At 45.2% G+C, this 15,877-nt stretch overlaps 1 protein-coding gene across 2 annotated transcripts in view; it reads left to right on the top strand.

The window, feature by feature from the left end:
* BRF1 (BRF1 general transcription factor IIIB subunit) overlaps positions 1-15,877 on the top strand; it is an 870,857-nt gene that overhangs the window by 531,185 nt on the left and 323,795 nt on the right. For both annotated transcript variants that reach the window (XM_069207335.1, XM_069207334.1), the window contains exon 8: positions 2,194-2,320. In XM_069207335.1, coding sequence (XP_069063436.1) covers positions 2,194-2,320 — 127 coding nt within the window. The remainder of the gene's footprint in view (positions 1-2,193; positions 2,321-15,877) is intronic.

Raw genomic sequence — 15,877 nt, 5'->3', positions numbered from 1 at the left:
GTTGACCGAGAAGCACTGGTGCTCCATGGACCAGGGGGTCGCTGGGTCCCATATCTGGAAGGAACCTTGGTTGAGACGCAGGCATAGAGCGATAGGGCTCTACTCATCACCTCTCACTGGTGCAACTCTCAGGGTGTGGGATGCGGTGGTGACCAGATGTGGCTTGACGACTTTCCCCTCCCCCATGACACCAATATGCACAAATCCTGATTTCGCCCCCGGCCTGAATTCAGAGGGCTTTCAGCATCTGCGTGATGGGGGGTGTAGAAGAGTGAGGAGTCTATTCGACATAGATGGTATTATCCCCTTTGATCAGTTGGGGGAGACCTATGGTTTAACGGAAGCAGATAGATTGACATACCACCAGGTCTGACACTGGGTGCTCCAGCCAACGGTTAAGCCCTTAGTAGCTAGAACACTCACTGCATTCGAGAAATGGCTTGTAGGGAAAAAAGACGACAAGCGGCTGATTTCGGAAATCTACACACATCTCCGTAGGGCCACACCACTCTCCAAGACTAAGGTGCAGCAGCGGTGGGAGACGAAGATAGAGAGAGAACTGACAGAGGAGGAATGGGAGGGAATAACCTTCAGGGCGCACCACACAGCTCACAATATACCAGGGGTTGAAACAGCATATAAGATGGCTACTTCCTGGTTCTATACCCCAGCAAGGATACAAGAATGGGACCCCACTAAATCTGGGCTCTGCTGGAGGGGATGCGGAAACACGGGCACACTCATTCACCTGCTGTGGCACTGTCCTAAGCTGACAAGATATTGGAGTAGCATTCTTGATGAAATAGACAGAGTATTCCACAAAAAGATCCCTAGGCTCCCGACATATACTATCCTGGTCCTACCAAACCCTCTCACCTTTCCCCTCTGCTCTTTGAGGGGTCGACAGATCGCCAAACGATGACTGACCGGTGCGGAGGTGGCCAGGCTTGTCGGGGGGGTCATGCGACCTGGGCTCTGGTGGACAGTGGGGTGGAGAGCCTGGGAGGGCGAAAGGGAGGAACATTGCTGAGTGTTGACAGGGGGAGTTATGTTGCTTCATCTTGTTTTCACCAGTCAACCTTTCTACTCTCTTCTTTTTCCTTCCTGCTGGTTTCCTTCCTTCTTGTGATAATCGTTCTTGTTTACTGTTGCCTGATGTGAGAGGGGCAATAATGTAGGATGAAGTTGTAAGCGCACAGCTGTGTAATGTGCTTCTTGCATCCTAATACCAATAAACAGATTTGATGCATAAAATACAATAGAGGTGCAGTACTGCAAGGTGGTGGAAGTGGGCAAGGAAGAACAAGAGAGGGTGGGAACAGACAGGAAGCTCGAACTCCAACTCTGGTAGTTTCAAGTTATCTGCCAAAAGGGTACCACAAACATACATTCCAGCATTATAGAACAGGGACAGTGGGAGATTTTGAAAAAAAACGAGGGAAATGTATTTTCCCTATTTACTTCGATTGAAGCAGGGGCAATTTGAGGTTAGAGACCGCTAAAATAAAACCATTAGTAGCCTTAGAAATCCCCCCCCCCTCTGCCAAATCGCTTCTGTTGGCATGTAGAAACATACAGAACAGAAGAACACTAAGCAAGAAACAGTAAGAACTTGGTCGATGCTCCAGGGAAGGGAAAAAAACACACACACAGATAAAGACAGGTCGACAGCGCTCACCAATGATAAGGCACAAAATAAGAGTGACAGTAAAGCTTAGTTATGGAAAGTAATGTCCGGCTAAAAGCCCCTTTTTATAGGTTTTTATTTTTATTTTATTTAATGAAAAAAAAGATTGTTGCAAACGATGGGGCGTGCACGCTCTCTCAGGCAAGACCTAAAAGCCATGGCAAAACGAAACCATTGCAAAAAAAAAACCAAAACGTAGGCGATATTGTCAGATCTGTTGTCTGTTAGTGGTAGGTATTACCAGTAAACCAGGCATTCGAAGGTGAAAATTCTTGATCCTCATTGTTTTTGGTCAACATGCAAGTGATTATGTGGCAGGGAGAAAACTGTTTTATGTATATAATGTCACATTGCATTTTGCCTTAAAAAACAACTGGCAAAATATTGATCACAAAAACTCAAGCTCTGTAAATCTGTTAAAAAAAAAAAAAAAAAAAAGCAGTGTGTGACACAACAGTTATTATTTTCAATGTTCTATTAACGTGCAGTGTCTTTCTGTGTGTTAGACTTACAGAATTTGAAGACACGCCTACCAGTCAACTGACCATTGATGAGTTTCTGAAAGTGGACTTGGAACAGGAGTGTGATCCTCCGTCATTCACAGCTGGTCAGAGGAAAATCCGAATTCAGCAGGTGATTATAATGGGTTATAATGAATTGCCTTAAGTCTGCTTTGTAACAAAAAAACCCTCTTCTGGAATCTTAATTTTGGCTCCCGTTTTACATTTTTAGATGTCAATTACTTAAAGTTCAGCCAATCAGTAGATGGGGTTTACACTAAACAATGCTCCTAATCTGCACTCAGACACTGGAGTAACATCTCGCCAGGCACTAGTCTTTCCTCAATTACTTCAAAGACCACCTTTGCCCCACCAACAAGGTAACACCTTTTCCCCCAGCCCCAGCTCCCTAACAACAGAAACATACTTCCCCTCTCACTCAACTAGGTACACATCCTTAAATTATCTTGCCCCTTTCTATGTTCAACACTCGGTTCTGTGCTGCCCACCCTCCCTCTCCCGCTTTATGCCCAGCACTGTGTATTCAATCCATGGGCTTGCACTTTTTAAATACAGATACCAACTTGCACACCGCCATCGTATTTTACTTAAAAGATTATTTTATCCACTTGGATTTCGATTTTTTAGATTTTGCTCTCTCCCTCTCTCCATCTCTCTCTCGATCTCTCCCTATCTCGACAGGATTATCTGTTGTGCGTTTCAGTTCTCTGCGAAAGGTGGGGCACCCCAATGTACCTTTGTCTCCCTAGTTACAGATGCTTTAGTCCTGTGTCAGCTCAACAGGCTTGTCAAATTTTAAAATGGCTTTTCAGTGTTGTAGTTTGACCTCAGAGAGTGGATTATGACTGCAAAAGACATTGGGGGTCATTCTAACTCTGGCGGGCGGCGGAGGCCGCCCGCCAGAGTTCCCCCCTCCAGAATACCGCACCGCGGTCAGAAGACCGCTGCGGTTATTCTGGGTTTCCCACTGGGCTGGCGGGCGACCGCCAAAAGGCCGCCCGCCAGCCCAGTGGGAAACACCCTTCCCACGAGGAAGCCGGCTCCGAATGGAGCCGGCGGAGTGGGAAGGTGCGACGGGTGCAGTTGCACCCGTCGCGAATTTCAGTGTCTGCAAAGCAGACACTGAAATTCTTTGTGGGGCCCTCTTACGGGGGCCCCTGCAGTGCCCATGCCATTGGCATGGGCACTGCAGGGGCCCCCAGGGGCCCCACGACACCCCATACCGCCATCCTGTTCCTGGCGGGCGAACCGCCAGGAACAGGATGGCGGTATGGGGTGTCTGAATCCCCATGGCGGCGCAGCGAGCTGCGCCGCCATGGAGGATTCAGAAGGGCAGCGGAAAACCGGCGGGAGACCGCCGGTTTTCCTCTTCTGACCGCGGCCAAACCGCCACGGTTAGAATGCCCTGCGGGGCACCGCCAGCCTGTTGGCGGTGCTCCCGCCGACCCTGGCCCCGGCGGTCTAGTACCGCCGGGGTCAGAATCACCCCCGTTGTCTTATCCACCGTGTGAGTGAGGCCGTCTTTCAGACGACTGATATCTCCTCTAGAAGAGACCTTCTGGTAGAGCTGGGGGAATATCTACTCCTGTCCTGCCAGCCAGTAGGACCCCCTGTAAGGTTGAAGGTTACTATTGAGAGGACAGAGCACTGGCAGATATCACAGCAGATATCACAGCTGATTATGGTTGTGTGGCACCTGGAGAACTCATCTCGACTAAGTGTGCTTTGTCTTTCCAGTATAACACAAAACAGTCAAGGGTGATTCAGTCAATATGAATTTGAAGTGTGAAGGTGTCAAGTTGGGCACTTCGATCGACGGTATTGCTAATTTATAATTCATTGTACTATGTGACCATGCATTAAAGACTGCACATGCACCATTACAACAAGCATTGTCATATCTACTCCTGTGTCTTTGATGCTTCTCATACGTGGTACTCTGTGTTACGGTTGAATGGTAAGGAATCCGGCACAAACATATAGATAAAAACCTTCTTTATTTAGATTAATAGTGCAGAGGTAGGCGCCCATCACCAGTATGTTTCTAGGTCTGCAGTTCTCAACCAACTACCCAACAAAGTAACTGCCGTTCCAAGGCGAGAATGCAAAACTCAGAACCACGCTTGGAAGGTGCCCTACAAAAGCATAGTACATTGAGAATCAAAAGAACGTGGTACAAAGAAACTGTACGCATGCCTATCACGTCGTAACAAAATGATACGAAATAACAGAATTCCACATCCCCCCCCCCCCTCCTTAACAATAAACTAAATAGGACATCCCCTCTTTAACACCTTAACACCTCCTTCTGCTGTGATCCAATGATCAAGGTACTCTACGCTGTTCGTTAAAAATGTACATTTGGAATTTGTCTCTGGAAACTTTCATACCATATTTACTTACAATACTAAGCACTTTGTCCTAAATACTGTTACGTTCCAGAATGTTCTTTGCAAAAATATGTCATCCTGCAACACTATCACGCCAGGTACATCCTTAAACAAATTAAACATGAGTTTTTGAGACATGTTTGCCGCTGATGCTGAAACAGACGACAAAGGTAGATATGTATAGGCCCCAAATAGAGTATTAAAGAAAGTTAGAATTTGTGATTCGGCTTTCACTGACACTTGGTGATAGGTCACTTTAAGATCAATATAGCTGATAAATCTGGCACCTTCCAAAGTAGACAAGAGTTCAACGTTCTGCTACAGTGTTTATGTTGAGTGCTCGTAAGTACACACACACACAAGCACATCTGCCCATTTTTGTTTTGATAAAACTATGGCACTGAGCTACTCTGCTGCATTAACTAGACCTATGATTTTATCCTAGCACAACTGATTGAGACGCTGCTTTAATTACCCTCTCTCAGAATAAGAAACATCCCTCACTTTAACTGGAGTAGTAGCATCTTTCTTTAGTACTATTTCGTGCTCAAAACCATGAACTGTACCAATTCTTTAAGATATAACTGTGTTTTTTTTTGCTAAACTTTGATCAGAACAATAATTACTAGGCTCAATCAGCATGTCTGGAACAGTTTGCCCAGTCTCGAAACAATGCCTAATCTACCTTGACAGCCAAGTACATTTTTGTAAAATATTGCCTGTCCAAAAATTGCAACATATCTGCAAAAAATCCAATTGTTTATCTGGCTCACCATAAGCAATATCCGTAATATGATTTTTTAGTATACTTTTACACCAATGTGAGTTGAAATATTGTTCATAAAACAGTGTAACAGGTGATCTTGAGACCATTATTATCCTAAGATCCTGGATACCAGTTTTTACATTACCAACTAGACCTTTCTTACTAGCAATCAACACTGTATCAGTATCAATTTTGGGCATACATATACTCAGTTGATCCTTTTCATTTGATACACATACATTTTGCTGCATAACATCCCCTGTTAAAATTGTCATGGTATTAATTTCTTCATTCAGTTGCTCACGTTGTTCCATACCTGGAACACAATTTACTGTACGTAACAACAAAATAATACGTAATGACAGAATGCCACACTCTGCTACTTACAGGTGTACTGATAACTGTTTCAGAAGTAGTTCATTCAGAGTTTTGCCTGCTAGTTCCAGAGATGCATATTTGCATGAGACGAGCCAAACTCATTCCTCCATCCATAAGTGTGCCCAAACTAGTTCCCTATTTTTCTACAAACTTATGTTGGCCAGAACTTGGTTATCTTGTGTCCAGCGGCTTCCTAATAAGGGGCCTCATCCCCAAAACTCTTGAATTAATATTTATTTCTTTTTTTAACATTAGCTGTATTTCATTTTTTTTGTTCAAATTCTTACAGCAAGTAACACAGCTGACCTGCATAATGCGTGTGTCTCCTGTCTGGGGAACCGTCATCCAGCCGACACCAGCACTGTGTGTGTTGCTGTCAGTACAATGTCTCACTGGAAATGGCTGGATTGCATTCAGAGTGAGAGTGTAAATAGGCACTGGAGAAGTTAACTTTCATTGGTATGAAGAGTGACTAGGAGCCAGAAGTGGGGCCCGATCTTGAGCACACTTTCTGCTTGTGAGGTAGCAAGGAATCCTATCCAGGGAATGTATACCTCAAATCTGCCATACTGGAGGTCACATTCACTGTTCCTACTCAAATGTTTATGAAACCACAAAAACGTTTAAAGCACTGATTCGAAAAACTGTCGTCCCTTCTCTCCATCCTGCCTCCAACACTCCTCTTAATGTCTGACAACCAGGTTCAGTTCCTCTAGTTGGCAATGCACTAAACACCTGGTTCTTAGGAGCAAAGTTCTGCTGTGCCGAAGACCCTATAGCTCCATCGGGTCTAAACCAGCTCCTTGTCTAAGAATGGAAGTATCAGATGCACCTTTGGCACTGTATTGGTAACAGAGGAGGATTTGGACCAGGAAAACACAAATGGCTTTACCGCCCATCCCTACTCTTGTATCCCCCGTGATACTTTACAGACGGCCTAAGGTACCCTTGGATTTACTATTTTGGGACTCAGACTACTAGCCCTCATGTAAGGGTGCCTTTTTACACCCTACCGTTGGTCTAATGCTCATGACAGTGCTCCATTATCTCTTCACGAATACAGTAGATAATTAAAGCCTCATTGTGAAAGCTAGAATTACACCCATTGGGTAGCATGGTGTAAGATAGTGTAGAAGCGTCACCTTCAAACCATACTCTTAAATGTTTGTTGACAATGTGCAACAGATTTGTAACCCCTGCTACCTGTTAATAATCGCTGTAAGATGAAGGCAATCTATTTTTTGGCACCATGCTGCAAGTCTGTTGTAGAAACTGGTAAAGCAAGTCTCTACACTGGAGTGCAGGTTGGTGGCCAAGTCTAATTTCTCTATGGAAGCTTTCACTGGCAGAGTCCTAGCCGGACTAGGAATGTCTGCCTGAAAAGGCACATATAGCCAGAGTCTCCTAGTGTTCAGTCACTTCTGATTGATACTTCTGACTGCTGATTCCTCACCCTAGAATACTCCCTAGACTTGTTCAAGAAACTTTTCTTGAGCGTGCTTCTGCATGCATCTCACTGGCGTCTTGCAGATCTGCATTGGCTGTGTACCAATTCGGAAGTGACATTGCCAAGCTGCATATCAGCACCACCTCTGTGCACTGACATGAGTCCCTTACTTTTTGCACCTTCTGATGTGGATCCAAAGCTCTTCTCCAAATTTCTTCAGTTTTCCGATGACTTTTAAAAACAAATTCTAGTGTGCTAGCGAATAATGTTGCCACTCAAAGCTGCAGGTTTTAACCCACACCACAACTTAAGAAAATTGATGTCGGTCAAAGACCTGCATGTGATGTGTCTGGTGCCTAGGCTTGAGCCACCACTTCGTCTTAAGACAGATGTGCCCTCATGCACCGTAAAGCAATCTGGGACCAGGAGGTCAAGATGCATTGTTGAGCAGAAGTTGTCACAGCCCTCACGTGCTTGCTCCCAAAGCTGTTGTTTTGTATGGTTAATGCTGTGCTTAAAGTCCTCCGGTAAGTCAAAATCAGAGTATAAAAGCAACAGAAAAAAGCAAAGCAGGACTTAGCCCATTCCCACCACTTTGAATCCAAAGAGAAGGTGTGAGGCATCAAGATGTGAGCCATTCACCTTTGAGGGCTTCAGCTGCAGAGCCAATTCCTCAGCTGATTCTGGCGCACCCAAGTTTCCCAGGCCATCAGTGACACCGTAGCAGCTTAAAGCCTTCAAGGAGGCCATGCTGCAGATTTGTGACCCAGCACTAGTTCCCTCTGTCATGCCTTTGGGCCTCAAGGAACCACAAGGGCCCACAGTCTGGTTTCTGCTGACATATTCGTCCTTGGCACCTTCTGACCATTTGAGACCCATTTCAGGACCTGTACTGACACTTGCACAGTCTTCCGCCATGGCTTCAGAACGTGTGCAGGTCCTTTCCATGGTGACCCTATTGTAGACACCACCAGCTTAGGAAGAGGATTTGATACTGATACTGATACCGATGTTGCACGCCAGCTTTGGCTCAGTCTTGACCGATGGGGCACTACAAGATAAGCAATGTGCAACCAGTTGTCATACACCCAAACTCTGATCCGGTGCCTTGACCAGGGTGTACACACCAGTAGAGATTCCATTATCTTTTTTTGCTCAGATTCAGGTCAAGGGGCAACCAAGGATATAAATGTTGGTGATGGTGCAAGGGGATGGATTTCTCCTCCTCACTACACAGATGATGCCTTTTATATGAATTTTCAAGAGGCCAGTGGCCTTGGCACCTCTCATGAGGCCATTTTGACCACTAGTGGAAGAATGTGCCTGCCTTGCAGTGGTAGTCTGGGGTGAGTGAGAGAGGGGTGGGGGGCTAAGATTCTGAATTTGCAGCTGCCCTCCATTGAGTTGAGACCAAAACAAACTCTCACAGAGTTTTGCAGCTCTCCCCTATTCCTTGATATCAGCTTGGTCAAAGCCCTGTTCTTGTCATCTGAAAATGGGCAGGTGACCAGGTGCCACAGGCTGACTTCTAACAATCCTGATTTTCCTACCAAACATCCTACTTACCAGAGCCTTCTGGTTCAAGCATCAAATACTTAAGAGAATCCAAACGTATTCCCCACAAGTCCCCAAGATGGGAAATCCAAGAGGATTGAGGCCTTTTCCAAATGTATGTTTTCCTCTGCTAGTCTGGAATTAAAGTCGGCTAATGCTGTTTGCTTACTGGGTAAATTTATACATGCCTAGTGGGAGATTTCCTGTGCGATCATGCCAGTAGTTCCAGAAGATCTTAGGGCCTCTTTTGTGTAGGTGATTTATGATGGACAAGATGCAGCGAAATGTTATTTTAACTGGTCTAGATACTAATTGCCTTGGGAGACCAGTTTGCAACACTATCATATGTCATCACATGTGGTTCTGCTCTTTAGGATTTTACTGCAGTGTACAGGCCACTCTCATGGCTATACCTTTCTATGGGTCACGCCTTTTCATTGAGAAGTCCAACTCTGCACTGGAGAGCTTTAAAGAACTAGAACCACAGTGCGTTCCATGAGCCTACTGACCCCTGTCAAGCAATTTCAACACCAATTCGAACAGTTCAGAGGCTGGCGTTTAGGCAAATACAGCCTCCTTAACTAGTAGAGCAGCCACCTCAGTACATTTGAGGCTGTGGATGTGCGTCTGGCAAGAAGTGTGCAAGCCAGCAAAGGCATCTGTTCTCCTGTTCCTCTTCCCTTGCTGCCACAGCCTCCAAACCACTTTAGTTTGCTCTTTGTGGTGCATGATCACCCAGTAGGGGACAGGGTTAATCTTTTCCTCCCAGTGTGGTGTTCCATTACATCCGACAGGTTGTGCAAATCCTTCAGTATTGCTATGAGCTTCGGTTTCTTTTTGAATTTCAGAGGAGCAGCCGGCCCTTTTTGTTGCAGGATGACCAAGTGTTACCCTCTCAATAGCACCTCTGGAGTAACTGACTTGGAGAGAGTTGTTACTAGTGCAATTTATTACTTCATACCAAAGAAGGGTAGGCATCTCAGGCCTATTTTGGACCTTCCACCTCTAAATGCCTTCCTGCAGAAAGACCAAATTCAAAATGCTCAGCTGGGCTAGTTTCTGTGTGCTCTGGACTGGGCCATTGGATGGTGTGCTTTGGCCTGCGTTCTTTCATATACCTGCCCTGATGTCCAAGATTAAAGGTAACCAGAAGCATTTTCACTTTGCTGTGCTTCTCATTGGCCTCACAGAGCCCCTCAGGTATTCACAAAATTGCCAACAGTAGTTGCTGTTCTCCTTAGGATGTCTGGCTGTTAAAGGCACACTCTCCACAGTCCGTTATAGACCACCTTCAGATGATGGTAAACCTTGTGACATCTTTGGGGTGCACTGTCGATGAGCTGAAGTTGTAGTTGACCCCTTTTCAGAGGCTTCTAGTCATTGTAGCTATCCGTTACACATTGTATTTCACGGCCTTCTCCACTGCAATGCCTTCAGTACATCCGAGCTATGATCCTGATGTTTCAGCCTCTATCGTGGATCTCTGTGAGAGCAGATCTGAGGCATCTTGGCCTCTTAGCGTCCCGCATGCTCTTGTACAGAAACACATTGGTGAATAATAACATCTTCTCTAAGGTCATGCAGTTGTAGCAGTGTTGCTGTGAAGTTACGCAACAACTGTGATGTGTCCTCTCTGAGTATGTTATCCTTCCATCTTCACTGCCAGTCAGAGTTTTGCATAGCAAGAGTTGATACCAGTCTTCTAGGTGCAACTGAAAGATTATTAGGAGTCTTTCTTCAGTCCATCTCCTCAGGACTCAGTCCCTTCTGGATTTCCACTAGCCGGAACCCCCAAAGAACTGCAGAAGGCCAGCTGCTACCATGCAGTCATAATCAATGCTTTGCAAGTGCTGTACATTAAAGCTCTGGGGCCCTGCTAAACAATGTGAGTATTTTTCCCCTTATGTCAACAGCTCATCACCATAAGCAATCTCCCTAGCCACTGAGGCCTAGGTAGAGAAATAGACTTTGAGCATCTGGAGAGAGGAACTTTCGGATGTATCAGTTTAAGTCACTGAACCATATATATATATTGAGCTTCCAACATCGAGCCCAGTCTTTGTAGCCAGGAGCCATACAGCAGTCTGTGGTGAAGTGGCCTAGTCCTTTCGGGCAAGGCATCATCTTCCCAAGAAGGCAAAAAGTCTCAAGACATGAAGAAAAATGCACCAGAGTGAGGGTCTGGTCCTTGAATAAACCGATTTTAAAGTGTTTCTGGGAGACTGGAAACTTAGACTGGCCTTCTTTTATGGTGAGAACTTGTCTTAACTGTCAGCTGATTCGTTTTTTTTATTTTTAACAGTGATTTGCATGCTTTCTCCCAAATCACTGTTTTGCTGGACATCTAGCCATTGCCGTCTCAACATTCTTCTCTCTTTCAGCCACAAAGGCACTTTCAGCCTTTTGAAGTTAGTGAATCCTTTCAATTCTTATCCTTGCTAGGAGCCTGCTCTTCCTACTAAAGTACCAACCACCTGCCTGAGTCAGTTGTCTTCAGCAAATCTGATAAAGTCCAAACAATTTCTCCTTGACCCTCCACCCTCATTTGCCACTTCTCAGGAGGCCAACCCATTCCTGTTGGACAGAAGTCTTTCCTGCAACTACCCCATTGGTCTCAGATACTCAGTCGCACACTGCTTTTGTCGGGGAAGGAGGATTATGCTGTCAGCTGCCACAGTCATCCTGATGCATGCCACTTCTGACTCCTTCAGCAGAATGCTTACTTCAGGGGTTTGTTTAACTTACAAGTATCTATGAAGCAGGACCTCAAAAATACTTGTGACTCAAGGTGGGAAGTCAATACCAGGTTACAGGGTGCTGCATTTCGGTTTCATTGTTTTCTGTGGGTCTTTATAAAGAACCAGTGTGCAGTAGCAGCATTTTGGTAGCTGCAGAAGATTTAAATATTACCCCTACTTGGAAGACAGTCTCAGCAGAACAGTGCCAAGGGATGATATAGCCAGTCTTAGCACATCTTGCAGCACCATGGACAATCTTATGGTCTCTATAGACTTCTCCAACTCCTTCTTGGTGTCCTCCAAGATTATCTGTTCATCAGGGCAGGTTTAGGCTCCCTTCTCATTAAAGCTTGCTCAAGAGGGTAATAGTCAACAGCCATATGGTGAACTGCATCATGAACAGGACTGTAGCGGCTTTGTGATTGAATAGACTTCCCTGGCTACAGGTGTCATGTATAGGGTTGTTCCCATTCCAGGCTCCGCATGGGGTTCCTGCAGCTTCATCTTATGGAACATTGGAAGCAGCTTCTGGACGACAAGCTTACCCAGTCCTTTAATCCTTCTTCCCAAAATTGCGATGTTGGTTTGCCCCTCCGTCTTACTAAGTTAACATCAAGAGCTCACAACTCACCAGCTGTGAGTCGGTGCTTGATACAGGGATCTTTCCTTTAGAGCAATGTGGTAAAAGTAGGGCTGTTCCTCTGAGATACATATGCTGGATCTGAAGACAGTCTTTCTAGCATTGTAAGCCTTAGTATCATTGGTGAGATTGAGTGGTGATGATTCACACAATCAGCATGGTCCTCTTCTTTATGTGACAACAATGGGCATCCAATTCCAGCACCTCTGTTGCGGTCAGTAGACCGGTAGGAATGTACTCCACAGCACATTTCAGGGACCCACAAGAGCAGACAGTCTTGAGTGCGCACAGCACATGGTGGAGGAAGAAGACTGCTTCCTAAGGCAATGGAAGTGTATTCTCTGTATTTGTGGCTGGAGGTTGGGGATCTGGACACTGAAGTGAAGATAGAGGAATCGCTTTAGAAATTTCAAGAGGACTCTTGTTAGAATGGGGCTGCTGATTAGTGCTTCATTGGCAATGCCATTTGGTTGATGGTAGGGGGTGAGGGATGAGACTTCACATTCTGTTGCAGAATGTGAGAAGTTTCTAAGTCAGTCCTTCCCTTTCGTCTACCCCTGGTTACTGCTTCAGAGGGCTGGCGACAGCCAGGTGCAGACACCACACACTTCATTGTGCCCATGTTGTGGGTGTTCTGGTTTGGAGACAGCCCAGTGCTACCTGTTGTGAGAAGTCTGAGTTGGATACTTGAAAGAAGGACCCCACACCAAGTAGGTTTAAAAAATTTTGAATGGTATCCAGGTCCCCTGTATAGAAATGTATATGAAAGCAGGACCCAAACCACAACACTGCTCCAGTTCCATGTTCTTCATGACCAAGGAAGTGAGTGCTCTGCAGAGTTCTCTAAAGACTGCTGTGTGACCAAGCTGGTATTTGTCAGACAGAGAGGCACCAAGAGGTGAGGAGACATCACCTGTAGTCTGCACTTTCTGCTGGAGACGTCGAGAGTCTGTCTAGTGTCTAAAAGTCTGCCTACCTGGTGAAAGAGGTAAGTTGTTTTTCTGGCTCTGCAGAAGGAGACAGTGCTCCTGGGTGGTGGGGCTCACTGAAAACGCAGACTGACTGAGAGCAAAGCCAGGAATGACTATGCTACATAAGGTCCCCAGTATCAGAGGCAACCGCGGAAAGCCTAAGTGAACACAATGGCTTTGTAAGGGATGCAGTTGTCTTGTGGATGGTGACTGCACTTTCTGGGCTGCAACTGCCATAGTTGTCAGCCTGGTCGTGCACCAAACCTGTTTCAGCGCTGTCTGCAAGACATGTTGTATTTAGTCTATGGGCTTTAACCGCACCCACTGTTGTCATTTGCTCTTTGTTGTGTTTGTCTTAAATGCTCTCTTTTTATTGGTGCATTTGTCTAAATGTCCCTCCTGTGTGTGCTTAGTTCCCTCCCAGGTGATTTCACTTAGAGAACAATTTTGTTGGCCCTCACACTACGTTCACACTTCCTCCTGTTACAGCCTGTGATGGCTCCTCCTCCCTTCTCCCAGCGGACTTCACTGATTGGTCCTTTTTGTTGGCCATCTCTGGTCATCTGTTGCCTCCTCGCTCGCACCCCCTCCCGTCATTGCTGCCACCCTTCCTGCGCCACTGCTTGTTATTGCTTGTGATAAAAGCACTGTTTAGCATGGTTTAAATGGAAAACCTTGAGGCACAAATCTAATCAAGCCTTCAGCATAGATGTGCTGCCATATATTTACATTTTCACAAACAGCAATTCATTATGAAGTTTAAAGAAAAATACAAGAATACCACATGTAAAATTACAGAAACAACATTTGCAAGAGATGAGGTAAAGAGCGTCTCTTTGATACTGCATAGCTGCTGCCATTTTGAATTTTAACTAGAAGGCGCAGTGCAAGAGCAGAGATGAGTCCACATAATGTCACAATGCAGGCTAACAACCGGTTTTAAACAGTCCTGGTTAAAAAATCTCAGCTGAGAAGCCTTAAAAGGACAGTCACAGTGTCCAAATAAGTCCTGCTGCTTAGGAACAGTAACGATGTTCTACTCGTTAGGCCAATGGCTGCTGATAGCTTTCAAAAACGTTTCACAGTCTAACGAAAAGCAGCATCTTCTGTTCCTGTGACCGTCGCATAACCCAGGAACCCGCATATATAGACTACTGCCCAAACTTAAAACATTCTGCTTACCTGTTAAAACTTCTACAGTTTCTAGTTGTGAGTACAATACGACTGGTTCCATGCACGGGAAAGAACCACTCACCGTTTCCTCTCTGAGTTGTAATAAGGTAGGGGCAATCTGGTTTTGCAGGAATTCAGCTGCTCTCAATCCCTTAACTGTAAAGTTTATATATGTATCTGCACGGAATGACCCTTTTTCCGTAAGGAATGGCTGGTGCTGCCTCAGGGCTTCACCCTCCGAGCCCCACCCTTCCACTTGCTGTATGACTGGGTTTCCTAAACTCCACCTATCTGGGCTGCGGTGGTGTGGGCAGATGTGTAATGGGACTGCTTGGTGGGGCCAGATGAATCAGTTATAAGGTGTGATGTTAAATGACACCTTCAGTTGAGATAGTTACCTACAGTTTTCGGCCAGGAGTACGTGAAGGAACATGATGTTTGGATCCCTAAATCTGGGAATCTACCTTATGTCAGGCACATATCCACAAAGCCCGTGTGTGTTTTGATCATGCCTGAGTTACGATACAATGTAAATGTGCAAATGTAGCTCGCTCGCTTCTGCTGATGGAGTAGTTCCCCCTCTTTGTACATTATCTTCCCTCCTCCAAAGCGCATTGTTTATCATTTGAGGCTGAAATACAAAACTTGACTCAACACACTTTAGTGTTCTCTCGTTTACTACATAGACATTTCCTTTTTTGACTATCTGTGCAAATGTAAACATATGTACTGATTGCTGCAGCTCATAATCTTATGCCCACAAATCCTTCCCACTCCTAGTTTCAGAACTCCCAAATCACTCACAAAGCACATTGATAGGTTTGTAACGCAATACAAGACTTTCAATTAAACTATTACGTGGAGCTCAGATCCTACGTATTGTGACTTGTTTAGTTTAGCACAGTTTAAGGCATGTGTTGGATTAACCTGAAGAGTTTACATTGAGTGTTAAATGTATGAGCGTTCTCATATGTGATGTTGGCATTGCGGAGCTTTCTTCACCGGGCCTTCGATGTGTATTCCAGCCTCTCATTCTGGGCTGGCTGTAAGGCCCTCTTTAATCTCTGATTTTAGTTAGTATGCTTGCCTCCAAGAGCTGCCCCTCATGCAGGCCCAGGCTGGGTTTATAAGACCATCTACCGGTGATCCTGTTTTCATGCCTTCGGATTCAGTCAAGTCGCCCTCCCCAAACAGGAAATCCTCCCAAGGAAGCTGCATGTTTAATGAACAACTACAACTCTCCTGCAGTAACTTTAGCCTTTTCTTCCATTCTCTGAAAGCAACGAAAACCCGTTTTCACCAAGCTTTTGGTTTCTACAACTTCCTCTGCACATATCAAGAAAACTTACGACCGTGTATCTTTCCTCTCATAGTTCCTATTTTTTCTTGAATTTCACTCTAATTGTTATTTCTGTACTGTGATAATCATGTAACTCTCTGACCACCTTTTTTTTATTAAGTGAAGGCCTTAGTTTATTTAAATCAAAAATGTGTGAGTAAGTGCATAAAAAGACTTACGTGCATGTGGCTACTCGAGTGCATTTTTACGGGCACAGAAGTGCTGTCCTTGTGGGAGGATGGGGATATCTTTACTTCCTCCTTACCAATAGTC

Source organism: Pleurodeles waltl, chromosome 9, assembly GCF_031143425.1.
Source record: "Pleurodeles waltl isolate 20211129_DDA chromosome 9, aPleWal1.hap1.20221129, whole genome shotgun sequence".
Classification (NCBI taxonomy): Eukaryota; Metazoa; Chordata; class Amphibia; order Caudata; family Salamandridae; genus Pleurodeles; species Pleurodeles waltl.
Note: the sequence above shows the minus strand (reverse complement) of the source record. Positions and strands in the feature narration are given on the sequence as shown.